This window comes from Lepidochelys kempii, chromosome 11 (assembly GCF_965140265.1).
Source record: "Lepidochelys kempii isolate rLepKem1 chromosome 11, rLepKem1.hap2, whole genome shotgun sequence".
NCBI lineage: Eukaryota > Metazoa > Chordata > Testudines > Cheloniidae > Lepidochelys > Lepidochelys kempii.
This window is the reverse complement of record NC_133266.1, coordinates 79980183-80007807: the sequence shown is the minus strand read 5'-3', so window position 1 is coordinate 80007807 and position 27625 is coordinate 79980183. Positions and strand designations below refer to the sequence as shown.

Below are 27625 nucleotides of genomic sequence, written 5' to 3'. Positions count from 1 at the left end.
CAAAGGGAGGAGTTAGTCTCAGTTTGGACTCATCACACTTAGTTCAAAGCTACTCTGCAATCTGCAAAAACCAAAGAATACGAGACTGTGCCCAGAAAGGAAATGCCCAATGACTAAGCCAAGTTCAGTCAGCCCATTTCTGAGAACACGGGAAGTGAAACTCAACTCCTCTCATGTCTCTTTCCTGCACTAGAAGTCATGGCTGCTGCAAATCCAGCAAAAATTCTCCAGGATGAACTGACCTGTCCCATCTGTCTGGAGTATTTTCAAGATCCAGTATCTCTAGACTGTGATCACAATTTCTGCAGAGCCTGCATCACCCAGTGCTGGGAGAGCTTGGATACAGATGTCTCCTGCCCTCAGTGCAGAGAGGCCTTTCCCCAGAGGAACCTCAGACTTAACAAGAAGCTCAGGAATGTTGCAGAAGCAGTCAGAGAATTGAGGTTGCAGTCAGTGAAGGAACCAGAAGCAGAGACATTGTGTGAGAAACACAAGGAGCCTCTGAAACTGTTCTGCAAAAAGGATAAAATCCTCATCTGTGTCGTGTGTGACAAATCCAAGGAGCACAGAGATCACTCTGTGATTCCTGCAGAGGAGGTTGCTGCTGAAGAATTCAAGGTAGGAATTTACTGACTAACCACCATTTTTATAGCTAGAGCCTTGGGAAACTCACCTGCTCTGCCCCTCCCACCACATCCCAGAGACACAAACTCCCTTTCATTGCTTCTCCCCTCTTGGGGCCAAGGAAGCAGTAGGATGCTGCTGAGGCTGTCCTCTGGGCACACATCCCCATCACGCTTTCCCTGCAGAACTGCTCACGCAGGCAGGAAGGAAGCCCCATCCTCATGAGACTTAGCAGAGGCACTGAAGTGGTGCTCCCATCCTACAGACCCTAGCAAGTCTGTTTGATAAAATCAGGGGTGGGATTGCAGGAAGCAGGGACTGGGTGGGAGGGAGCAGCATAGCAATAGGGCACTGTAGCAGGGTCACCGCCTCCAGCGTGCCCCCTCATGGCCCAGGGTGGCTCTGCAGAGGCCCTGCCTCAGTTTCCCTCTGAGGTTCCCAGAAATAATCCACAAAGGGTTGTGGTCAATAACACCCCTGCTCTCCCAGCAGGGACTCCCAGGACTTTTTGTCTGGAGTTTGGCCTTATCACCCTGAAGAAGGTCCAAGGCCTCCTCTGCCTTTTACACAGACCTCCTCCCTCTGGCCCTCCATAGGCCTCTGTTTTGGCTACCCCAGGCCTGATTGGAGCACATAACCCACCTGTGATGGGTTCAGTCACAGAGACCCCCTCGTGACGGTCACTCGATGTGCTGGGGATACCACTGAGAACAACCCCCCTGCCAGAAAAGGTACCCCTTCTCTCCTGTCTTGCTGAGTTAAGACACTCCAGTCAGCTCCAGCACAGACCAAGGGGTTCGGCCACACCCCCCTGCAGTTTACTGAGAGGGAGATTCCCTCAGCCCAGGGGCTTCTCAGTTAACAGGGACTTTCCCAGCACACAATATTCAGTCTTTCTGGGAGACTAAACCCAAAATAAATCTGTTTCACTCTGTATAATGCTTATATAGGGTAAAATCATAAATTGTTCAACCCCTATAACACTGATAGAGAGAGATGCACAGCTGTTTGCTCCCCCCAGGTATTAATCACTTACTCTGGGTTTATTAATAAACAAAAGTGATTTTATTAAGTATAAAAAGTAGGATTTAAATGGTTTCAAGTAATAACAGACAGAGCAAGGAAGGTCACAAAAGTAAAATAAAACTAATTCACAAGTCTAAGCCTAATACATTAAGAAACTGATTACAGGTAATATCTCACCCTCAAAGATGTTCCAATAAGCATACTTCACAGACCGGATTCTTTCCTAGCCTGGGCCCAATCCTTTTCAGACCAAAGCTGTAGTTTATGGCCTGGGTCCAGCAACCTTGAGCCAGCTGAAGACAAAAGGGAGGGGCTGCAGGGCCTTTTATATTCTCTTTCTTGTAGGCGGAAACTCCTTTGTTCCTTTGCAAAATCACAGCAACAGTATGGAGTTTGTAGCCACATGGGCAAGTCACATGTCCATGAAAGAGTCAGCTTTTTGCAGGCTGACACCATTGTTTACATGTTAATTTGAATGTTCCCAGGAAAGCTCAGGTGTGGACTGGCGTCTCCCAACGCCCATTGTTAGTTAAATGTTTGCTGATGGGCCACTCATATCTTATTTCCCTAAATTCAGACATAGAAAAGATACATGCAAACAAATAGGATGAATCTATTCAGTAGATCATAACCTTTGCAAAGATATGTTACATGGCATATTTAGCATAAAGCAAATTCCAGTTATGTCATATTTATATTCATCAGCATCTTTTCATAAAAATATGGAGTGCAATGTCACACCACCCACTCCTGGTCACTGGTCCTTCTTCATTGTCCCCATCTGTGTAGGAGAGCTGTCTATGTCACAGGTAGTGCTGAGACCCATCTCCCTTTCAAGGGCCAGCCACCCTGTGACCAGCATTGTCAACTGTCCACAACTCCTAGGGCCACAGGGAGAGTCCCCGTCCTGCGGATATCAGTTTGGGAATTTTGGCCATAGATTTCGGTGTGCAAGCCTTGTGCCCATACAATTTTCTGTGTTGACATTCATAACAATATTTAATAGAATGCACTGGTTTCCCGTTGCAGTAGCATCTACGAGTCCCAGTGAGGGATTAGGGGCTTCTTGTGCCAGGCACTGTACAGACAAGTTAACCAAAGGGAGCTCACAGTCTAAAACCAGGACCATGTGCAGCAGGTGGATAAAGAAACAGCCTGGAGTGGGAGTGGGGAACTCGTAGGGATGGCTGAGTATATAAGTGATCTCGATAGTCCGTTTGCTGCCTGTTTCCTCGGTGCAGCGTGTAAGTGCCCATACTTTTCAATCTAGACTGTTTTAGGTTCTGGAATGGCAGCAGGCAGGAGGAGGAGTCCATGGCCAGTCTCCCCTCTCGGCTGGGGGCTTGGCAGGGAGGTCAGAATTGGGCTGAGGGTGCTGATATCCCCTTGGCACTGGATCCCAAATGGTGGGTTGTGAAACTGCCAGAGGGTCATGGGAAGGTGGTAGATGAGTGGTGGGCTTAGTGCACAGGTGAGACCCTGGGGGGAGAGGGATTGCAGAGCTGAGCCCACCCTACACTCAACCACAGTGGTGACTCCTGTCCCACGGGGCTGTGTCCAGCTCTCCACAGAGGGAGTTATGGCCAGAAAGAACCCCATGGGCAGACTCCAGCATGAAGCTTCTTGTCCCGTCTGTCTGGAGTATTTCAGAGAACCTGTCACTCTGGAGCGGGGGCACAATTTCTGCTGAGCCTGCATCATCCAGTGCTGAGAGAAATCAGGTATAGCCATCACCTACCCTCAGTGTAGACAAACTGTGAGCAGAGAAATCCCAGGCCGAAGAGGCAGCTGGCAGCTGTCATAGAAATAACCAAACAACTGAGTTTACAGGTAATAAAGGATGCAGGAGGGGAGAGGGTGTGTGGGGAACACCAGGAGCCTCTCAAGCTGTTCTGCGAAGAGGATCAAACTCCCATTTGCCTAGCGTGTGACAGATCCCGGGCTCACCGAGATCACACAGTCGTTCCCATAGAGGAGGCTGCAGAGGAGTACAAGGTAAGGAATTGCTGTCAAGTTTAATGAGTTATAGCTTTGGGTTTAATTACCAGTTAATTTAATCACATGTTGACAGTCACAGGTATAACGGCATCATTCTGCTTTGTAAAGCCTTCATTGTACGAGAGATGCTGTAAAGGGTAAACGATGGGGCAGTGTGGCAAGCCGGGCAAGAGATGAAGACTTTACATACAGATGTTTGATGTGGGATCTTTCATCTGAAATCCCGAATCCTTTTCGAAACTGCCTCCCACTGGTGAAATAAGGCAATTTTCTTCAGAACTGAAGCTGCTAAATGAGGAGTGAGGTTTAAATCACGAGAGCTGCAGGCCAGTCTGTGTGAGAGTGCTGCCCTCAGGCTGGAGAAGGGGGAGTTACAAGCTGTGGTTATTGCTATTTGTATCATAGTATTTATTATTATTTACTTACATACAGACCTCAGACAAGATCCGACCTCTACTGTGCTGGGCCCTGCACAAAACCCAGTGAGGGACAATCCCTGGCCTGTTTATAGTCTAAGTAGATAAGACAGACAGAGGGTGGGAGGGGAATCTGAGGCACAACAAGGGGATGGGACTTGTCCAAGGTTACCGAGCAGCTCAGTGGCAGAGCTGGGAACAGACCCCAGGTCTCCCAGCGCCCAGTCCAGTACCCTAATCTCTAGGTCATGCTGCCTCCACAGCAGTGATGAAGTGTGGCCATTAGGAGGGAACAACACCTTGATAAAGGTCCTAGGCCCAGCAAGGAGATGAAGTTTCTCCTTGGGATTCTGAATTCCCACATTGCTGGTCTGCACTAGAGGAGCTCGCTGGGCTGAACACGGGGTGGCCCCTGAGCACCTTGAGCTCCTGCACAAGAGGGCTCCAGGCAGTGCCGGTCCCTGGCAGGTCTCTTTGGGATTGAACCTGATTGCAGCAAAGCTAACCCCTGGGTGGGGCTGCCCCGCGTCAGTCTGAGGGACCAACCACAGAGGCTCCATTAGTCCTCACGCTGCTCTCCCCGGTGAGAGCCAGAACCCGCTGCTGCTGGCAGCTTTGCTGGGAGCTGTGGAATAGCTGCCCAGGCGGCATTGCCACGGGAAGGGCTCAGGACAGCGCTAGGGCCAAGCCCAACCGTTCTCAACAAAAGCCAGAACGTCTAATGGGGTTTGCCCTAGTGCTACGACCAGTCCCGTCCAGCCAGTCCCATCCACGAGGCTTGAGAGCTTACAGTCAGTGGGAGTTGGGCTCCGCTGAGAATCCCAGCCCAGATTTCTCACCCGGCAGGCTTCTGGGATTGCTGTCACTTTGTCAGTTAAAACAGGTTGTTTCACACCGTGAAAGAAAATCCAAGGGTGTGACCCCAGTTTCATGTTGGTGTAAATCAGGGGAGACACGAGGTCAAATATAAAACATTCCCAGGCTCCATGAATATTAATATGACTTAAAGTCCTTGGTCTCGCTGATGTCATAACCCTGCTCGGTTGTCCTGTCATCAATACAGTCAGTTGTTTGTTTATTTGTTTGTTTTTGATAAGGGTTGAAAAGGTCCCCCCCCACTCTGATCTATCAGAATAAAAATCAAACCACCCAAAACATTTCCATTTGTTCAGGAAAAGATCCAGGCCCATTTGCAGACTCTGAGGGAGGAGAGAGAAAAGTTTCTGGGATTTAAAGTGACTGGAGAGAAGAGGAGCCAGGAGTATCTGGTAGGTGCCCGTCATTTTTCACCTGCATTTGTAATGAGCTGGATGGAGGCCGTTCAGTCCTGGGTAAAGCAGAATTCAGTTAAGTGGGGAATAATCACAAGTAAATCAAAATGAGTTGTTTTAGCAGGAACTACTACTTAGACTTACACCTTAAACTATTGTTCTTATCTACTGTGTATTAACGACGGTTAGTTTAATTAAACTCACTTTATAGGGAACAATTTACATTGATGAACTAACAGAATTTTGAATTAGAAAATCCAATGCACTAGAACATAAGCCCCAGGGACACGTGTTCACTTCTCAGTTTTCAGCCTCTCTAAGCCCAGAGTTTGGAGGAAAAGTTCTTTGTTTACTGTTTTGTGTTGCAGCCTAAATAGAAACAGGTATTCCTTGGTGCAGTGTGTTGGTTTCTTAATTGAACAATTATCCCTCTGCTCTTCTCTGGTTTACAGTCCCTTTGTGCTCATTTCCCTATTCCTGTCATTCGCCTTGTACACCTTAGGCCATGGTAAGGATTTCTTGTTTTACAGTCCTAGCTATTTTCTTATTTTCACTACAGCTCACTTCCTCCTTATTTCTTAAGTCTGTTTCTCTTTAATTACACTTTATCCTTTATTACACCATATTTCCTTCATATTTCCTTCTTACGTTACTTTTCTCATAGTTTTTCGAACAATGCTTTTTGAATAATTTCTTATATTGCAAAGGCCTTGTCCACACTACATAGCTTTCAGTGACATGGCCACGTCAACACAGCTGTGTCACTAAAAGTCGGGCAGCGTAGCCGCTGTTTGTTGGCTCTTTTGCCGACAAAATACTCCCACCCCCAATGAGCGGCGTTCGTGTTTTTGACAGGAGAGCGCTCCTGCCGACAACGTGCTGTTCACACTGGCACTTGCTGCAACAAAACGTTTGTCTTTCGGGGGGAGAGGGTTTAGCACCTCTGAAAGACAAAAGATTTAGTCATTCAATTGCCAGTGTAGACATAGCCTTAGAAACTCCAGCTATTTTTCCTCTTGTTTAACTGTACTGTTCTTCCTTTTACTTTCCCTCTTTTCCCCGCCTGCCATTGTCTTTCCTCTTACTGTCCCTTTGGTGGCTCCCCTACTGTTCCTATTACCCTCGTCTTTCCTGTTCCTCCTGAACTGGGCTTCAGCTCTGTTCCTGGCACCCCCGCGACGATGCATCTCAGCCACTGTGGTCCCTATCCACGGGCTCCCCACTTACTGCGTCCCTTCTTTTCTGGTGCCAGTCGCTGCCTGGTTCACTGCTGGCCTCTCTCTCTCTCCCAGCACTGGGAAGCCTCTCTCCAGACTCCACCAGCTGTTTTTGCTGCTCACAGCAGCACTCCAGGGGGAGTGGCCGCCTCCCCCCACCCCTGCTGTTTTTTTCCCTTTTATTTCCCCCCAAAAAACATAGGTGCTGGAACTAGGGGTTCTGGGGGTGCTGCCCCTGGGCTTGAAGGAGTGGTAACAACACAAATACATGGCTTCTGCCTTCAGCACTCCCCTATAAAGAGCATTTCAGCACCACTGCCCAAAAACTGTCCCCAGGCTTGAGCTCACCCCACCTCAGTGGTCCTGGAATACTTGGCGTTCTCGAGACTTCTCCCGGAGCAGCTGGTTTGGGCTCCCCTTAAAAAAAAAAATTTCTAAATCCCATGAGGCTGCCTCTGAGCCACAACCTGGCAGTGCTGCATCCATTGCCCAGCAGCCTCCGGTACTGGTGGGGCATTTACACCCTGACGTGAGGGGTGAGGTGTGTCTGTAGGTAAAGTCCTTTGTGGCCTTGGGGAAAGTGAGCGTTTGTCAGTTGATCCCTGATCCTGGGACACTGTGTGGGTGTGTGTACGTGTAGATGCACACACACATCCCTCTGGGGGGGGGGGGCCTGTAAAACCCTCTCCCTAGAGAAGGGTAACATCTTCCTCTTCACAGTCTATCATTTCATTTCAATCAATGAATCAATTTCCAGCTTTTGTGGCTTCAGTGAAAATCTTCCCAAGGTGAACTGAACGTATCCAGTGCAGCGCTCGATGCCTGAGTCTGTACGTTTTTATTGAATTGTTTCTTTCTTTTCTTCTCTGTCAAGGTAATTCTGTGGAGATCTGGGAACCTAACAGAACTTTCCATTGTCTGGATTTTTTTAAACGGGGGGCGGGGAATTGGGTAGAACCAAAAATGAACCTTTAAAAAATTTTGAGCAGATAAAAAAAATAATATTTTTTCTTGGACAAATGACATCTTTCACTTTGATAAACTCAAAATGTTTTGTTTCGATCTGGACCATTTTTTAAAATGATATAATTATATTAAATATAAGGAAATTTTCAAATAAATTTATTTCAAATAAAAAAAATCAAGCTATTTTCTTAAGAAATAGTTGAAATAAATGTCTTGATTTTTTCAAGATTTTTATTTATTTTTTACCAAACAGCAAATTTACATGAACTCATGAAACATTTCAGAGGTGACAAAACTGCATTTTCCCTGAAGAAAAGTTTAGTGCAAAAAAATTTCGCCTAGATCTAGTGCTGAGTCCTGAATCCCGCTGCCTTGGGGTCTCTATCTCTGAGGTCCCTGATAACACACTATCCTGACCAGGTCGCACATGGAAATATCTCCGTAAGAGAGATAGAGGCCAAATGGGAAGGTGTGAGAAAATCCTTTCCCTCGTGGGATACAGGGCATAGTCTCCCACAAGGTATAGTCAAGTGTTTGATGTCTTAGAGTTTGAAAAGAAAGTCTCCCTCCTGCACATTCAGCACTCCATGCAAGGACCCCAGGCTCCATACATGTCCCTGACCAGCCCTTTCCCTACTGCTTTACAGAAACAGACCCAGGCCGAGAGGCAGAAGATTGCATGTCAATTTCAGCAACTGCGGCAGTTCCTGGAGGAACAAGAGCGACTCCTGCTGGCCCAGCTGGACCAGTTGGACAAGGAGATTGTGAACATACAGAATGAATATTTCACTAAACTTTCTAAGAAGATTTCCCATCTCAGTGAGCTGATCAGTGAGATGGAGGAGAAGGGTCAGGAGTCAGCGAGTGAATTCCTGCAGGTGAGACCAAGTCAGAGAAACATCCCAGATCCCAAACGAAAGGACAGCTCCTGAATCCTGGACACTGGGGTCAAGCGGTCAGAGAGGACAGCATAACTCAGTGTGTGCATTGCACAAATGTGAGTTACAATTGTTCTTTCAAGAGATAGAGACACTTTTATATTAGAAATGGAAAAGCCTCATTAGCTCAGTGTATCCATGACCTTTGTCCTTTTTACCATATATCTGCAAAATCCCTTCCCTGAGATCCCAAGTGTGTGACTCAGGTAGGACTGAGATTCTCTCTCTCTCTGTCTCTCTCTGTCTTTTCTAGGACATTGGAAGCACCTTGAGCAGGTACGTGGCTCTTTCTCACTCCCACACATACTTCTTATGCTGGAAAAAAGCTTGGACACCATGTTAACACCACATCTCCCCAGGGTCACACAGCAAAATGGGTGGGGCAGGGTCACATTTTGGATACCAATCTCCAATTAACTTAAACCTGAGAGTCTCACCTTTTTATAGAAGAGTCTGGGATTATCTATTGAATTGGATGCTACATCCCTGGGGGACTTGCTGGCTCAGGATTCTGGGGACGGAATAGGAGTGCTGAGGTACTGGTTACCATAGGCACCCATGGGAAAAAATTAGCAGGTTCTCTGCACCCACTGACAACCAAGGTCCCCATGCCCCCCCTGAGTGTGCCTCGTTCATGATCCTCCCCCTCCCTCTCAGCGCTTCCCTGCCACCGGCCCGCCACCAAACAGCTGTTTGGTGGCACTTAGGATGCTCCAGGAGGGAGGGGGAGGAGCAGGGACACGGTATGCTTGGGGGAGGAGGCGGAGAAGAGGTGGGGCGGGGCGGGGACTTGGGGGAAGGGGGTGGAATGGGGGCGGGGTGGGAAAAGGCAGGGCAGGGACATGGCCAGGGTGGGGTGGGGGTCCAGCACCACCAGGCAGAGGGGAAGTCAGCACCTATGCTGGTTACAATTTAACCCAGGTCTGCTGCGATAAAGAGAGATCCCACCTGAGGACTGTTTGGAGACCAGTGTGGAATGAGCTGGGCAGGGCGGAGTTGGTGTATCAGTCTAGTTCCTAATGGACAGATTTCTACAGCACTTAGCACTGGAATCTCCTATCCATCAGAAGCATAGAGGCCAGGGAGTGAATTGGCCATGGAGACTCAATTCCCCTTTTAACAAGAAATTATAACGTATCACTAAATGAAATATAAGAATGTGAATTTTTTTCTTTCCAGGTGTGAGAAGGGGAAGCTCCAGAAGTCAGTGGAGATTTCTCCTGAACTGGAAAAGGGGCTCAGCAATTTCTCCCAGAAATATATTGCTCTTAGGGAGACTCTGAGGATGTTCAAAGGTACTAAGACAGGACGTAGGAAGGGAAAGTGGAATATGCCTCTGAGACTGGGAGGAGATGGGCTCTGGCCAATTAGATGACATATGTATTTAATAAAACGTGGAAAGTAGAGAAATTGAGCAGATGTAGCAGGGGCCCAGGCATCAGGATGTTTCAAATTAATTCATGATTTACCAAAGGTCACAACATTAAGGTCCAAATTTAGCCAAATGGCCTAAATTGTGCCCCTTGAGTTTATCTCTCCCAGTTACAGAGCTGGCAAAGCCTGTGGGGCCCAATGAATTAGGGGTGATTCTCTAGCTGGATCTCAGGACTTCCCTAGCCTGTGCCTGCACTGCCCTCTGAAGCCACTAAATAGGGGAGTCACAGATTGGCCTTCTCTATCCCTTTGCCAGTTCAGAATGAATTTGGCCCATTGAGTTGACCCTCTTCCATCTCAGATTTCCCCACTTATAAAATAATTTTATCATTATTCATATTTCAGTCTATGGAGGGGAAAGGGCCCCATTGCGCTGAGCTCTGCAGAGTGCTGAGTAAATAGACCCAAAAAGTTTACAATTCAGAGCCCTGACTGCAAATTCTTAACATCCCATGAATGTCAAAGAGACCAAAGTGTGCAAAGCTACTTTCGCCCTAAACTTTTTGCAGGATCTGGGTCTAAGTTATGGCACAATGCAACTGGTGAATGAGACAAACCAGCTGGGGTTGGGGGGTGGATGATGAGGGGAAAGGATATCTCTCCTAGAGATTGCATCTCACAGGTGGTTGTGTGGCTTAATGACAGTTGATTCCATTGCTGTGAGACGTCTGAATAAAAGAGGAAAAAGGAGGTTTCAGACTAGTTTATATTGATATTAAAGCCCTAAGTGTGTGTCTGTGCCTCAGTTTGTTTTTTGGTTGTAATTAAAACACAGTTATATTGGTTTAGAATAAGAATGTGGTTACACATACGACAGCATGAAAGCTCATCTTTCTTATCCTTTGCCCCTCCAGCCACTCTGCCATCTGAACTGGAGACAAAAAGAGAGAAATCCCTAGGGTCACGCAGATTGGGTGAGATTTCAGCTGGAGACTATCTTTAAATTATGAGAAAATTCCCACAAAAATATGTTGATAAAATCAACCAAACTGACAGTGGTCATGCCATACACAGCCCTAAAAATAAAAGCATGTAATGCTAAGGAGATCCCAAGCTGAAGTCAGACAAACAATCCTGAAGCCAATTGCCAACCTTAGTGCTGAGTTCGTGCCCATGCCAATGATCAGAAACACTCGCACTGACCAACATCCAAACACCTGAACACTGATCCTGGCATTTTCATAGGCATTCGTTGACCTTTTTAATGTTATATTCAGAGTGATGAACAGAAAAACCTCTCCCCTGAGGGCTGACACATCCCTGTCCTTTGCCCCTTCTCCAATATCCTCCCTTTCCTGTGGGCAGGGCTGGGCTCTCCCATTGGAGCTGCTCACTGCTTCCTGGATTGGGGAGGTGCTCTCCCTCTGAAGCTGCCCGCTCTCGCCTCCCCCCACACCTCCCGCCTTCTCTCTGGGCTGGGAATGGGGTTACCCCACCATCTCCTACTCTCTGGTCTGGAGCGGCTCTTCCCCAATGCTGCACCTTCCTCTCTGTTCCCCGGCCTGGGAGTGGAGGCTACATTAGGGGAAGGAGCTTCCCTCTGAGGTTTAAAGCTGCCTCCCTTGCTCCCTCCTCCGAGACCTTCCTTGCTATGTCTGTGCCAGTGGGAATGGAGCAGCCCCAGCAGAGGGAGCCGGGAGCTGAAGTCTCTGCAAACAGACGAGAAACTAAAGAAGCAGGTCCCATTAAACACAGTGAGGAACTGCAGTGAGAGATCTGCTCAGTCCCAGGTGCCCAGGACAGAGGCAGCTCCCTGGGATCCAGGCCTGTCCCAGCCAGACCAGGGCTGCTGGGGAGTGTGAAACATGGCACCACCAGCCCCCAGGACTGAGCTCTGCCCCTCACGCTCTGATTCTCTCTCTCCAGCAAATGTGACTCTGGATCCAGACACAGCTCATCCCCGACTGATCGTGTCTGAGGATCAGAAAAGTGTGAGCTATAGTTACACCCGGCAGGATCTGCCCAACAATCCTGAGAGATTTGATACTAGAGTCTGTGTGCTGGGCTGCGAGGGATTCACCTCGGGGAGACATTACTGGGGGGTGGAGGTGAAGGATGAGGGAACCTGGGCTGTGGGGGTGGCCAGAGAGTCTGTGTGGAGGAAGGGAGGGAGAACCCATAACCCTGAGGACAGGATCTGGGCTGTGGATTGGTATATGAATACGTTCTGCGCTGTCTCCTCCTCTGAGACGCCTCTGTCCCTGAGTCGTGATCTCAGGTTTATCCGGGTTTCTGTGGACTATGAACAGGGGCAAGTGATATTTGCCAATGCTGATAATGATGACCCAATCTTCACTTTCTCAACAACCTCTTTTGATGGGGAGAGAATCTATCCCTGGTTCCGGGTGGGGCAGAGATCCCAGTTCAGCCTGTGTCACTGAGACACGGTGGGAGCATATTGTACTGGGGATCCTGAAATCAGCCTCTCCAGCATCAGACACACCAGTCTCTAGTACTCTTGTATTCCTGCAGACTTTCTATCATGTCGTCTCCATGACCCCAGTAGTTCCATGGGGTCTGGACTGTCAAACCATAGAGAGCAGGGAGTGATTGAGATGGAGAAGCCAATCTCATTGCCCCAGGATTGTGCAGCCTTTTTGTCACTGTCCTCTATGGTCAAGAGGACTGTGGGGATCCTGGGTCAGACATGGGGGAAATAGCCCACTAGGAATGAAAAATTGGCTCCTCTAGATGCCGTCATCCTAATCTCTGCGACCCTGGAAGGCTTGCATCTATCTAGTCGTCTGCCTCATGTCATCTCCCATCTCGTAGCTCCTTATCTCTGCCCCCTGGAAGGGAATCTGCTCCCTCCCCACTTCGGCACCAGGGATGGGAAGGAGGAGGGGTTGAAGAGAAGCAGACTGGACTGAGGGGCAGATGTGGGGACTGCAGGGTCACAGAATTAATTAATTGGGATTTGGGGGTTGGAGAGAAGCTGGAAGCCCCGCACCAGCATGAAATGTTTTATACAAATCTGTGTCATTAGATCTATGGTTCCCCCAGCAACAGCTCCTGCAACAGGGGCTAAAGTCACTTTCCTCTATAGGAAATATAGGATGAGTTGGGAACACTGTAATTGTCACTGTGATGCTGGCAAACCAAATGCCAGCTCTTACCAAAACTTCAGGCATTAGCTAAGAACTGGCAAACTCATAGCTGGAGATCAGACCAGTTCACCTGTATGTTAGTTTTACTTAAAATAGGTATTAGTCTTGCAACAATGTGTTGAGTGTTTAGACTCCACGAAATACTTGTAAATTGCTGCATGCATTGATTTCACGTGTAATGCTGGAATTCCATGCTATAAGAAAATAGCCCGGGTCTACTCTAGGAGTTGAGGTCGAATTTAGCAGCGTTAAATCGATTTAACCGTGCACCCATCCACACGACGAAGCCCTTTTTTTTGACTTAAAGGGCTCTTAAAATCAATTTCCTTACTCCACCTCTGACAAGGGGATTAGCGCTGAAATCGGCCTTGTCGGGTCGAATTTGAGGTACTGTGGATGCAATTAGATGGTATTGGCCTCCGGGAGCTATCCCACAGTGCTCCATTGTGACCGCTCTGGACAGCACTCTCAACTCAGATGCACTGGCCAGGTAGACAGGAAAAGGCCCGCGAACTTTTGCATTTCAATTTCCTGTTTGGCCAGCGTGGCAAGCTGCAGGTGACCATGCAGAGCTCATCAGCAGAGGTGACCATGATGGAGTCCCAGAATCGCAAAAGAGCTCCAGCATGGACCGAACGGGAGATACGGGATCTGATCGCTGTATGGGGAGAGGAATCCGTGCTATCAGAACTCCGTTCCAGTTTTCGAAATGCCAAAACATTTGTCAAAATCTCCCAGAGCATAAAGGACAGAGGCCTTAACAGGGACCTGAAGCAGTGCCGCATAAAACTTAAGGAGCTGAGGCAAGCCTACCAGAAAACCAGAGAGGCAAATGGCCGCTCCAGGTCAGAGCCCCAAACATGCCACTTCTATGATGAGCTGCATGCCATTTTAGGGGGTTCAGCCACCACTACCCCAGCCATGTTGTTTGACTCCTTCAATGGAGATAGAAGCAACACAGAAGCAGATTCTGGGGACGAGGAAGATGATGATGATGATGTTGTAGATAGCTCACAGCAAGCAAGCAGAGAAACCGGTTTTCCTGACAGCCAGGAACTGTTTCTCACCCTGGACCTGGAGCCAGTACACCCCGAAACCACCCAAGGACCCGCCAGGTGGAGAAGGGACCTCTGGTGAGTGTACCTTTTTAAATAGTATATGTGGTTTAAAAGCAAGCGTGTTTAAAGATTGATTTGCCCTGGCATTTGCGGCTCTCCTGGATGTACTCCCAAAGCCTTTGCAAAAGGTTTCTGGGGAAGGCAGCCTTATTCCGTCCACCATGGTAGGACACTTTACCATACCAGGCCAGTAGCACGTACTCAGGAATCATTGCAGAACAAAGCATTGCAGTATATGTTTGCTGGCGTTCAAACAATATCTGCTCTTTATCTCTCTGTGTTATCCTCAGGAGAGAGAGATATCATTCATGGTCACCTGGTTGAAATAGGGTGCTTTTCTTAAGGGGACATTCAGAGGTGCCCGTTCCTGCTGGGCTGTTTGCCTGTGGCTGAACAGAAATGTTCCCCGCTGTTAGCCATGGGGAGGGGGGAGGGGGGAAGGGCTAGTCACGCGGTGGGGGGAGGCAAAATGCGACCTTGTAACGAAAGCACATGTGCTATGTATGTAATGTTAACAGCAAGGTTTACCGTGAAAGAGTGTACCCATTGTTCTATAAAATGTGTCTTTTTAAATACCACTGTCCCTTTTTTTTCCTCCACCAGCTGCATGTGTTTCAAGGATCACAGGATCTTCTCCTTCCCAGAGGCTAGTGAAGATTAGAAGGCGAAAAAAACCGCACTCGCGATGAAATGTTTTCTGAGCTCATGCTGTCCTCCCACACTGACAGAGCACAGATGAATGTGTGGAGGCAGACAATGTCAGAGTGCAGGAAAGCACAAAATGACCGGGAGGAGAGGTGGCAGGCTGAGGAGAGTAAGTGGCGGGCTGAAGACAGGGCTGAAGCTGAAAGGTGGCGGCAGCGTGATGAGAGGAGGCAGGATTCAATGCTGAGGCTGCTGGAGGATCAAACTTATATGCTCCAGCATATGGTTGAGCTGCAGGAAAGGCAGCTGGAGCACAGACTGCTGCTACAGTCCCTGTGTAACCAACCGCCCTCCTCCCCAAGTTCCATAGCCTCCTCACCCAGACGCCCAAGAATGCGGTGGGGGGGCCTCCGGCCACCCAGCCACTCCACCGCAGAGGATTGCCCAAGCAACAGAAGGCTGGCATTCAATAAATTTTAAAGTTTTAAACTTTTAAAGTGCTGTGTGGCCTTGTCCTTCCCTCCTCCTCCAGCACCCCTCCCAGTGCTTCCCTCCTCCACCACCTCTCCCGGGCTACCTTGGCAGTTATCAGCCTATTTGTGTGATGAATGAATAAAGAATGCATGAATGTGAAGCAACAATGACTTTATTGCATCTGCAAGCGGTGATTGAAGGGAGAAGGGGAGGGTGGCTGGCTTACAGGGAAGTAGAGTGAACCAAGGGGGGTGGGGTTCATCAAGGAGAAACAAACAGAACTGTCACACCGAAGCCTGGCCAGTCATGAAACTGGTGTTCAAAGCTTCTCTGATGCGCACCGTGCCCTCCTGTGCTCTTCTAACTGCCCTGGTATCTGGCTGCGCGTAACCAGCAGCCAGGCGATTTGCCTCAACCTCCCACCCCGCCATAAACGTCTCCCCCTTACTCTCACAGGTATTGTGGAGTGTACAGCAAGCAGTAATAACAGTGGGAATATTGGTTTCGCTGAGGTCTAACTGAGTCAGTAAACTGCGCCAGCGTGCTTTTAAACGTCCAAATGCACATTCTACCACCATGCTGCACTTGCTCAGCCTGTAGTTGAACAGCTCCTGACTACTGTCCAGGGTGCCTGTGTACGGCTTCATGAGCCGGGGCATTAAGGGGTAGGCTGGGTCCCCAAGGATAACTATGGGCATTTCAACATCCCCAACGGTTATTTTCTGGTCTGGGAATAAAGTCCCTTCCTGCAGCTTTTGAAACAGACCAGAGTTCCTGAAGGTGCGAGCGTCATGTACCTTTCCCGGCCATCCCACGTTGATGTTGGTGAAACGTCCCTTGTGATCCACCAGAGCTTGCAGCACCCTTTGAAAAGTACCCCTTGCAGTTTATGTACTCTCCGGCTTGGTGCTCCGGTGCCAAGATAGGAATATGGGTTCCGTCTATGGCCCCACCACAGTTAGGGAATCCCATTGCAGCAAAGCCATCCACTATGACCTGCACATTTCCCAGAGTCACTACCCTTGATATCAGCAGATCTTTGATTGCGTTGGCTACTTGCATCACAGCAGCCCCCACAGTAGATTTGCCCACTCCAAATTGATTCCCGACTGACCAGTAGCTCTCTGGCGTTGCAAGCTTTCACAGGGCTATCGCCACTCGCTTCTCAACTCTGAAGACTGCTCTCATCTTGGTATTCTTGCACCTCAGGGCAGGGGAAAGCAAATCACAAAGTTCCATGAAAGTGCCCTTACGCATGCGAAAGTTTCGCAGCCACTGGGAATTGTCCCAGACCTGCAACACTATGCGGTCCCACCAGTGTGCGTGTTTCCCGAGCCCAGAATCGGCGTTCCACCGCATGAACCTGCCCCATTAGCACCATGATGCCCGCATTGCCAGGGCCCATGCTTTCAGAGAGGTCTGTGTCCATGTCCTCATCACTCTTGTCATTGCGCTGACGTCGCCTACTCGCCCGGTTTTGCTTTGCCAGGTTCTGGTGCTGCATATACTGCTGGATAATGCGCGTGGTGTTTAATGTGCTCCTAATTGCCAAAGTGATCTGAGTGGGCTCCCTGCTTGCCGTGGTATGGCGTCTGCACAGAAAAAAGGCGCGGAACGATTGTCTGTCATTGCTCTGACGGAGGGAGGGGTGACTGACGACATGGCTTACAGAGTTGACTTACAGGGAATTAAAATCAACGAAGGGGGTGGCTTTACATCAAGGAGAAACAAAAACAACTGTCACACAGAATGGCCCCCTCAAGGATTGAGCTCAAAGCCCTGGGTTTAGCAGGCCAATGCTCAACCCACTGAGCTATCCCTCCACCTGGTATTTCAGGCAGGACTGAATCTCCATTAAACTTTTCAAGGTGCCCCTGACAGACCTCACCAAAACGATTGTCGGCCGTTGATTTCACAGAGCGAGGGTGGGGGGAGCAAATGAATACAAAACAAATCTGGTCTGTTTCTTGTTTTGATCCTCTCCATCTATCTTTTACATCTTTGGCTGGCGGCAGACGGTGCAGTAGGACTGCTAGCCATCCTCATCTCCTGCCTTCTTGCCAGAAGACGGTGCAATAGGACTGCCTGCAGGACTAAAGAGAATGACCTGGCCGAGTCACTCCTCTTTCAGTCCCTGTGCCCATGTCTGCCTGGGCACTCCTGACCGACCTTACCGAGGCGGCCAGGAGCACCTCGGACACGATGACGATGGTTTTCAGGCCTATTGCACCGTCTGCTGCCACAAGGCAATGGGCTGCTGCTGCTCTGTAACAATGCAGTACCGCGTCTGCCAGCACCCAGGAGACATAGGGTGACGGTGAGCTGAGCGGGCTCCAGGCTTGCCGTGGTATGGCGTCTGCACGGGTAACTCAGGAAAAAAGGCGTGAAACGATTGTCTGCCCTTGCTTTCACGGAGGGAGGGAGGGCCTGACGACACGTACCCAGAACCACCCGCGACAATGTTTTTTGCCCCATCAGGCACTGGGATCTCAACCTAGAATTCCAATGGGCAGCGGAGACTGCGGGAACTGTGGGACAGCTACCCACAGTGCAACGCTCCGGAAGTCGACGCTTGCCTCGGTACTGTGGAAGCGCTCCGCCGAGTGAATGCACTTAATGCACTTAGAGCATTTTCTGTGGGGACACACACACTCGAATATATAAAACCGATTTCTAAAAAACCGACTTCTATAAATTCAACCTAATTTCGTAGTGTAGACATACCCCTAGGTAGGTTTGGCTTTAAAATGTTTGCTCTGAACTTATGAGCCCAAACATAGGAATCACACACACACCCCACCCATCCAGAAGGACTATCAAAATCAGATGGGCCATCAAGGAATATCACAACACAAAGGGTAGGGTAATGGCCCTATTGTACCTTGAAAATGCTACCTGCCAGGCAGCTAATCCTTGGGGACTTGGAAGCTGAATGAAGGGAATAAAATAAGGTCACAGGAAATTTTTCCATCTCTTCACTGTTTGATCTCTCACAGGGCCAGAGAAACCAAGGTGAAGCCAGAGGTCCCCAGGGGCTGCCTCCTGGGTGTGCCCTGAAAGACACTTAAACTTGACAGATCCTACAGCTCTGTCACTCTTAGGATTTATATGGTGACTCATTTGTGTGTGTATGTTTGCTTGCTTTAACCTGTAAATAACTTTTTTATTTCTTTTTCATAGTTAATAAATCCTCAGATAGTTTATTACAGGATTGGCTACAGGCATTGTCTTTGGTGTAAGATCTAGGGTACCAAATAATCTGGGGTAAGTGACTGGTTTCTTGGGACTGGAAGCAACCTGAACTTGGTGTGAGTTTTGGTGTAAGTGACCATGTATCACTAAGTCCAGTTTGTCTGGGTGGCAAGATAGACTGGAGAGTCTATGGGGACTGTCTGTGGTAAACCAGGAATTCACATTTCTTACCGGCTTGGAGCAATCTAATTATAGAACACACTGCCAGTCTGGGGTATCTGCCCTGTTTCTGACAGTCTGCCCTGAGGTCGGTTGTGAACCACGCCAGACAGTGACAGTCACACACACATGGGTGATGGGTAGGGGGAGTTGTAAAATCTAAAAAATAGACCGAAAACTTTATATAATCTTTAAAAGTAAGATCATGATTTGGGGTCAACCTCTTCATTTTTCAGCATCTGACTCATGATTTTTAACTTTCGGGGTTGGCAAAACTGGAAGAGACAGGGACAGGGCTGCCTCAACCAGAGGAAATAGAAGACACAAGAAGAAAAGGTGCATGAAAGTAAAACAGAAACATACAGAGTCCTGGAGTGTGGCTTGTGACTGGGATTTGAAGAGAGTGGGAGAGAGACAGAGAAATAAACAGGGAGGGGAAACTAGTGCCAGAAAAAATGAGTAAAAATGAACAGTATGAAAGAAAAGGGAGACGAAAAGGGAACATGAGAGGCTGGATATTGGTGCTATTTTAGCCCTCTTCTTTCCATACCCTGTAAAGGCGTCTCTGAATGGTCCACAGTCCACAAGAAAGGGAGGAGATGAAGGCAGGGAGGGCAAGGGGAGGAGTGGGCAGTTTGAGGATGAGGCAGAACCATCTAATCCTCCCTATGAGCCCCCAGAACTGACCCCGGAAAGTCCATGTAGCCACAGGCTCTAGTCACTTGTTGCCAGAGCCCTCACCCAAAGGCATGGGAACAAGGGCAGTCATGGCCATGGTGAGTCCTTGCTGCTAGGGAATGGAGGCCCAGAATCAAAGTGGGATCAAATGGTCTGGGTGTGGAAGTCCCTGAACTTTTGCAGATCCTAGGGGATGCCCCCAGTCTGGGGCATGTCTCACACAGCCTTTACTGCAGGGAACCAATCCCCACCTGACCCAGTGGCAGGGAAACTCAGCAAGTGAATACTTATAAAAAGAACAGGAGGACTTGTGGCACCTTAGAGACTAACCAATTCATTTGAGCATGAGCTTTCGTGCTGGAAATGGCCCACCTTGATTATCACTACAAAAGGTTTTCTCCCCCCGACCCCGCTCTCCTGCTGGTAATAGCTCATCTTAAGTGATCACTCTCCTTACCGCCTGTATGGTAACACCCATTGTTTCATGTTCTCTGTGTATATAAATCTCCCCACTGTACTTTCCACAGTATGCATCTGATGAAGCGAGCTGTAGCTCACGAAAGCTCATGCTCAAATAAATTGGTTAGTCTCTAAGGTGCCACCAGCCCTCCTGTTCTTTTTGCGAATACGGAGTAACACGGCTGCTACTCTGAAACCCGAATACTTATAGATTCCCTCCTAAAATCTTTGCTTGGGGACTTTCCACTCAGTATTTCAAGGAATGCAGAACAACCAGAACTCTTGGTAGGGACTGGTTCAGGGAAATACTTTGATGAATTGATTTGTTCAGAATATTAGAAATGACCGGAGTCAGTCCCATAGCCGGAGCTGAAACATTACAATGGCAATAAAGAAGGAGCAGTCCCATGCTGAGAAATTTGGATCAATCTATTGTTGTAAACTGAATTAAAAGAAGCAGATAATTACAGATTTCCCTTTGAGGTCATTCAGTCCTGTCCTCATGAATAATGTGTGAAACAATTATTTCCTCACTAATGTTCTGTGGTCTGAAAGTCTGGGGCAAAGATCTCATAGGCTCATGGACTTTGAAGTCAGAGGGGACCATCGTGATCATCTAGTCTGACCTCCTGCACGTTGCAGGCCATGGAACCTCGCCGACAAGTTACAAGGGAAGTGAACTGAAATACAGTTTATATTGCTTTGAATTTCTATTTCTAATGAGATATATGTATATGTCAGACAAATTTAACATGGGAGATTTGATATCAGCGTTTCCCCCACGGAATAGATAAAGGCTCACTTAGGTGATATTCAAGCAGCCAGTACTCACCAAGTAGATGCAGAGGCGACCAGGGGAGGGGCAAGGGCCACATGCCCCTCCCCAGACGCCGTGGGGGGCACAGGAGTAGCCCCATGCCAGCAGCTCTCCAGCGCGGCTGTTCTGGTACCGCCCCAGCCCCGCCCCAAACCCTGTCTTCCGGCGGGGCTGGACAGATGCCGAGAGATGGAGCCACATCAGGGCTAGGGATGGTACCGGAACGGCTGTGCCGGAGGAGCTGCCAGTGTGAGGACGCCAGGCAGCCCCACTTTCTGCTGCTTTCACCACTGCTGTTCCTGGGAGAGCCCTGCAGCTCAACCGCAAACCGCAGTGGTGAGAGGAGCAGAACATGGGGCCGCTGATCCCAAGAGCACCCCCAGCTCTGTCCTCTGACAGGGCTGTACAGACCCCTGGGCCAGAAGTCCGCTGCGGCGAGAGCCTTGTGGCTCAGGACAGAGGCCCCCACAGGTAACATGGGATGGGTGGGAGGGACAGGGAGAGCGCGGGGGGCAGGGTGGGGAGGAGTCACGTGGGGCTTCATGTGGCAGGCTGACCTTCCCCCCCACCCGCCTTTAGCTGGTGCCACCTTTGTGTCCCTCCTGGATCCTGGAATGAAGCTTCTGAGAAGTTTTAAGATCACTTGGCTTTTTAAATTCCATCAGCTCTCCTGAGCTGGTTTGCGAAAGCAGCTGATTAATTGGATAGTTACAGTAATTCCAGTTAATTAATGTGAGAGGAGAGGTATCCTTAAAGAACCACCCACCGTTAGTTCTACTGAGCTGCAAGGGTTGGCAGCAGGAGACTCGCATTTTCAAGTGCCTCCCTTTGGCTGAAGACAACGGCAGTGTTGAGGAGATTGCTCTTTTTGGTTCCGTGGCAGTTCAGAATAAAAATCATTTCAGGTCCAACTAGTCGGTCTTTTCTGGAATTTCCAGTGAATCAAAAAAGTCAATTTTGGGGCTATTCTGGAGATTCAAGCCTGGGTGCCTCACACACCTGGTGAGTGCCATAACCACCGGGTGAAATGGGGATGGGGTGGGGGGTGGGGGGAATAGTATGAATTCCTCTGGCCTTTTTGTGACCGACCAAAACTATTTGTGTGAAATCTGCAAATAGTTTCCTGCAGCACATCGAAAACAAATTCATGATACTTACACACTTGTATGCACCACAAGCTGACAGTGCTGCCTGGGAAACAACTTTTCCTAGACTTTGTCGGACTATTGACACCTGTGTTTTCTTTCCCCGGTGGCGTGAAGGTCATGGAGCACATGACGTGGTTTTCTTTTTTTCCTTTTGTTTTGAAATTAACATAACGCGATGACAGACATGAAAGTTGCGATATTACAACAGAAAAACTTCAAAACCAGACTCCAGCGAGAGACTGCTGAATTGGAATTCATTTGCAAATTGGATACAATTAACTTAGGCTTGAATAGAGACTGGGAGTGGCTAAGTCATTCTGCAAGGTAACCTATTTCCCCTTGTTTTTTCCTACCTGTCCTCCCCCCCTCACTGTTCCTCAGACTTTCTTGTTAAACCCTGGATTTGTGCTGGAAGTGGCCCACCTTGATTATCATACACATTGTAAGGAGAGTGATCACTTTAGATAAGCTATTACCAGCAGGAGAGTGGGGTGGGGGGAGAGAAAACCTTTTGTAGTGTTAAAAACCCATTTTTTCACGGTCTGTGTGTATAAAAATATCCTCACTGCATTTTCCACTTTATGCATCCGACGAAGTGAGCTGTAACTCACGAAAGTTTATGCTCAAATAAATTGGTTAGTCTCTAAGGTGCCACAAGTACTCCTTTTCTTTTTATTTTAAAAAGTGTTTTTAATTTATCGGGGGGGGGGTCGCTCTCCAAGGCTTGCTGTGTGAAAGGGGTCACTACCACTACAAAAGTTTGAGAACCACTGGTTTACCTGACATCTGGTGGTGAGCTGTGGAAAAGGACTTCAGGGGCTGATCTCATTTGCATGGACCCACCCACCCTGCCTAGGTGCACAGCATGATGGGATTTCTGGCCTAACGGTCACTTTTGGCTGGTGTGGGATCCCCAGTCTCTTTGTTATTGAGGCAAGGGTAATAATACTGGTTGTGTGAATGAAGGACAACAGAACTGCATTTGGCATTTTCCAATTGAGGGACTCACCCTCAACTGAACAGCACTCACTAGGCATGGGACATGGGTTCCACAGCCTAGTGAGTTGAGAGAGTGTGGGGGATATTTTTCTAGCATTGTGAGTACAGGAAAATGGGGCCCTGGGGTGGTTACTAGCCATGTTGGAAAGTGTGGCCAATTTGTACCAGCAACAGGGCCCAGCTGGGTCACAGGAAGGGATGGGAATAACTGCATATATTTCCCACTGAGGGTGCCCAGCCCTGGTTTGTCTGGTCCTAGCTAATCCTCTTCAGATGCTAATCACCAGCCTTTTCCCCATGGCTGCTCCCTCCAGCTGCCTCTCTACCCCTGTTAACGCAAAGCTGCCCAGGGCTCCCTGCTGCCAATGTCAACGGCAGGGCTAGGGGGACTAGTTATGTATTCAAACTCCCCATACTTGTTTCTGGGCTATGGTGACCTCTCTGCCGCTGACCTCCCACTGGGGCTATGGGAGCTGGCAGGGGAGGGCCCAACACACACACAACTGAATCCATCCCTTTTTCAACCCAATTCTGCTCTTTGGTGGGTAAATGGGCCAGAAATTACAGCCAGAAAAACAGGAAGCACAAAATAATGTGGGTATCAACGACACCTTTATTGGGTCTATGAAATGACAGGGGTTAAGGCCATGCTCAGCAGGTGCATCTTAGCACATAGGCATGGACAGTGAGTTGTATGGGCCGGTGGTGCCCATGCTTCACCAATATTTAGAGCATGGGGCCCAGCTCCACCAAAGTTCAAGGCCGGGTCTCTCCCGCAGCCATGCCTGCTGCCACCTCTGCACGCCCCCCGGTGTGATTTTTGGGCTAAAATGGCTTCCTACCCACCCGCTCCGTGCCTGGCGGCTGCGGCCCCTAGTGGGAATGTGTGTGTTTCCGCATGAAATTTAATGTGGATAAATGTAAAGTAATGCACACTGGAAAAATAACCCTAACTATACATACAGTATGATGGGGGCTAATTTAGCTACAACAAATGAGGAAAAAGACCTTGGAGTCATCATGGACAGTTCTCCGAATACGTCCACGCAGTGTGCAGTGGCAGTTAAAAAAGCAAACGGGATGTTAGGAATCATTAAAAAAGGGATAGAGAATAAGACGGAGAATATCTTATTGCTCTTATATAAATCCATGGTACCCCCACATCTTGAATACTGTGTACAGATATGGGTCCCCTCATCTCGAAAAAGATAGACTGGCATTAGAAAAGGTTCAGAAAAGGGCAACTAAAATGATTAGGGGTTTGGAACGGGTCCCATATGAGGACAGATTAAGGAGGCTAGGACTTTTCTGCTTGGAAAAGAGGAGACTAAGGGGGGATATGATGGAGGTCTATAAAATCTTGAGTGGTGTGGAGAAAGTGAATAAGGAAACGTTATTTATTTGTTCCCATAATAGAAGAACTAGGGGCCACAAATGAAATTAATGGGCAGCAGTTTTAAAACAAATAAAAGGAAGTTCTTCTTCACTCAGCGCACAGTCAACGTGTGGAACTCCTTGCCTGAGGAGGTTGTGACGGCAAGGACTATAACAGGGTTTAAAAGAGAACTGGATACATTCATGGAGGTTAAGTCCATGAATGGCTATTAGCCAGGGTGGGTAAGGAAGGGTGTCCCTAGCCTCTCTTTGTCAGAGGAGGGAGCTGGATGGCAGGAGACAGATCACTGGATCATTCCCTGTTAGGTCCCCTCACTCCGGGGCACCCGGCACTGGCCGCTGTCGGCAGACAGGACACTGGGCTGGATGGACCTTGGGTCTGACCCTGTCTGGCCGCTCTTATGTTTTTATGCTGCCCCTGCCCTGAGCCCCTCTGCTGGCAATGGGAGCTGCGAGGCCAGGGCCTGCAGTCAGCAGCATTCAGAGACCCCCGACCCTCCCCACCAAGGAGCTGCTGCCAGAGAGGGGGTGCAGGTCACTTATGGGAGTTGCCCCAGGTAAGAGCCACACCCCCCACCCCATCTTGCACCCCGCACCCTTTCCCACACCCAAACTCCCTCCCAGAGCCCAACCCCTCACCCCCTCCTGCACCCCAATCCTCTGCCCCAGCCCAGAGCCTGCACCCCACACCCAAACTCCCTCCCAGAGCCTGCACCCCAAACCGCCTCCCGCAACCAAACTCCCTCCCAGAGCCTTAGGGGGCAGGGAACGACTTGGACCCGTTCTGGGCACCACCAAAAATTCTACAAACCTGCCACCCCTGCACACAAGGGAGCTATACTGGTATTCTCACTGTGTTACAGCAGGGCAGTACAGAGACAGGAACACAAAGGAAAAGTGAATATCTTTGATAATGTCGTATCTCCCATAGTGTGTGTGTGGCTGCTAAATCATTTGCACCCTCTGCTAAAGGCAGGGACAGTATCTTAAATCAATTGCATCACCAGGGGTGTACGATGAAGCCCTTTTAACAGCAAAATGCAAACCTGCTTCCAGTCTCCCCTGCCTGACCTCAGCATGACAGTCAGGCAGCTCTGATTCATCAGCTCCCTCCCCACAGACAGCACCAAGGATGGACTCGACTGTGTGCATAGTAGGGCTGGGAAGGTTAGTTGTATGGTCGTATGGGAAAGTGCTGAGATGAGAAACGTGGGAGGAGGCAGGGGGGAGCCGTGTAGCCTGGGTGGAATGAACATATGGGGAGAGAGGGAGAAAAGCCATCTTGGTTCCTTCCCCTGAGTGAGTCCGATTCATCCAGCCCGGGCCCCTCGCTCACGCCGCCCTGGGGCCGCGCTCTCACTCCCCTTCCCCTGGCCCAGCTTCCGAATCCTCTTCCCCAGCTCTCCCCACCCCTCCCTCCATCGCGCTGGGACCAGCTCCCTGCACATGGCTGAAGTAGGAGTAATGGTCTCAAGTTGCAGTGGGGGAGGTTTAGATTGGATATTAGGAAAAACTTTTTCACTAAGAGGGTGGTGAAACACTGGAATGTGTTACCTAGGGAGGTGGTGGAATCTCCTTCCTTAGAGGTTTTTAAGGTCAGGCTTGACAAAGCCCTGGCTGGGATGATTTAACTGGGAATTGGTCCTGCTTTGAGCAGGGGGTTGGACTAGATGACCTCCTGAGGTCCCTTCCAACCCTGATATTCTATGATTCTATGATTCTAAGTCTCACTCCTCCCCTGTGCTGCCCCCCTGTGGCTATTTCACCCAGCAGAGACTCCTCCAGGGCTGGGGTATTTCCCTGGCCTACTGGCCCCCTTACACTTACTGGGGGCCTGGGCTTGCCGTTCCTTTGGAAGTTGTATAATGCAGTTAATGGCCCCGAGGGGACCTGAGAATCCTCCAAGTCCCTTCCCACTCCTTCACCGTCACAGTCATCCTCATCAGGTAGGTGAAGTGCAAAACCCACTTTTCCTCACTTTTCACCACCTTAAACACTGTGGGGACGTAACAGAGCACAAGGTGAGACTGAAATGGGGGGGCCTCCTTGGAGCAAGAGGGAGGGAGGAGGGATCACTTGGGTGGGGGGGCCTGTCTCCCAGCAATAAACAGGTCTCCCTGAGCCCCCACCTACAGAAGCACCTCCCTCCCCATCTCCTGAGAGAGAAATCAAACCTATGTGGGAGGGGTGTAAAGTTCTGTTTCGGACACCCAGAACTGTAAACCAAAGTGTTACCCCTCTGTTTCAGAAAGAGTGAGCTTTACTGGAGATTAGACGGTGTCCGCTCCCTGCCACATCTTTCTGTTCAATTCACCAGCAAACTCCTCGAGACTCTGCCAGTCTCTACCATAGCTTGCAGGTAACAAATCAATGATCTCCACTTCCCGAGTTCCCCAGAGATATTTCTCTGCAGCATCCAGTCGCTCTCACAGGACACTGGCAAAACGTTACTAAGTTTTCTGACTCCAAAGAGACACACAGCACACCCCAGCCTGTGAGCTGAGCTGAGGACTCAATCTACACTCCAGTATAACAGCACTGATAGGTAGGAAAAATAAGACTCAGTTTATTAACAAAGAACAGCCATTTAAGTGATACTAAGCAAGAGAAGAAGAGACCAGATTGGTTCCAAACAAAACTAAACAAAGCAGACTTTCCAGTGACTACAACTCAGTTTTAGCACGTTACAATCGTTACCTAAGAAGTGGTTTCAGCGACGTCACTAGCCATCCAGGCCAGGGGACCCAGCTTCCACGGGCTCGGAGGGGGCCGTTCTCTTTCTTCCCTAACTAACAGTATGTCCTGGAAGTCGACTGCATTTTTTTCAGGAGCCAGGAAGACTTCCTGGGGGTGCGGACTCTGTCCCCGGTGTGCTCACTAAGCCCTTTCCTGCCAGCCGCATTGCTTCGTTTACCTTATCTGTAAATGTACTTTCGTTGTTCTCTGCCTGTACCCAAGCCAGTTGGACATTCCTCTGGCTAGGGCTGGCTGGCTTTATGCACTGCCTCCCAAACACATTAAGAACATATTTCCAGCACTCACGTATAACTCTTCTGTACACAACCCACACAGACATCACACAATGATTTTGGGGACCAGCATGTCACCAGTTTATATATGACACCGTCTGGATACCTATGAGGACAACCGTGGGGGGGGGGGGTAATGAGTGTGTCAGACCTGATTTGAGTTACTGTACAGTGGGTACTCTGCCAGTTGGCATTGAAGGGCTCATGGAGCACCTCAGGAATATTTTGGCCCTGGCGTTGCTATACAGCACCGTCCACTGTAACTCCCTGCTCTCTGTCCCATTTTCTCTCTCTGCCAGATGTCTCCCTGCTCCCCTGGCAGCTGCCTTTTCACCATCAGTCCCAGAAACTGTTTTCCATCCAACGCCCCACTTATCCCCCCCTCCCCCTCTATGCAGCGATCTCCTCTCCATCAAACCCCCTGTCTTGGAATCTAGTCACGGCACAGATCTGCA

The 27625-nt window shown here is 49.1% G+C and overlaps 1 protein-coding gene across 1 annotated transcript; it reads left to right on the top strand.

Annotated features, from left to right (window-relative positions):
• The first annotated feature begins 167 nt into the window (after positions 1 to 167).
• Positions 168 to 13320, top strand: LOC140895984 (zinc finger protein RFP-like). The gene is made up of 8 exons (XM_073307023.1): positions 168 to 618; positions 3481 to 3645; positions 5237 to 5332; positions 8166 to 8396; positions 8710 to 8732; positions 9636 to 9751; positions 10745 to 10804; positions 11757 to 13320. Exons 1-8 carry the CDS (start codon positions 199 to 201, stop codon positions 12269 to 12271), a joined length of 1626 nt encoding a protein of 541 aa, XP_073163124.1. The 5' UTR covers positions 168 to 198; the 3' UTR covers positions 12272 to 13320.
• Positions 13321 to 27625: the final 14305 nt, after the last annotated feature.

What these genes read in the sequence shown, in the direction of transcription:
- LOC140895984 (XM_073307023.1), top strand. Translation starts at nt 199, where the DNA reads ATGGCTGCTGCAAATCCAGCAAAAATTCTCCAGGATGAACTGACCTGT. An exon ending in ATTGGAAGCACCTTGAGCAG is followed by an intron (nt 8,733 to 9,635) that starts GTACGTGGCTCT and finishes TTTTCTTTCCAG; the next exon opens with GTGTGAGAAGGGGAAGCTCC. An exon ending in CCTAGGGTCACGCAGATTGG is followed by an intron (nt 10,805 to 11,756) that starts GTGAGATTTCAG and finishes CTCTCTCTCCAG; the next exon opens with CAAATGTGACTCTGGATCCA.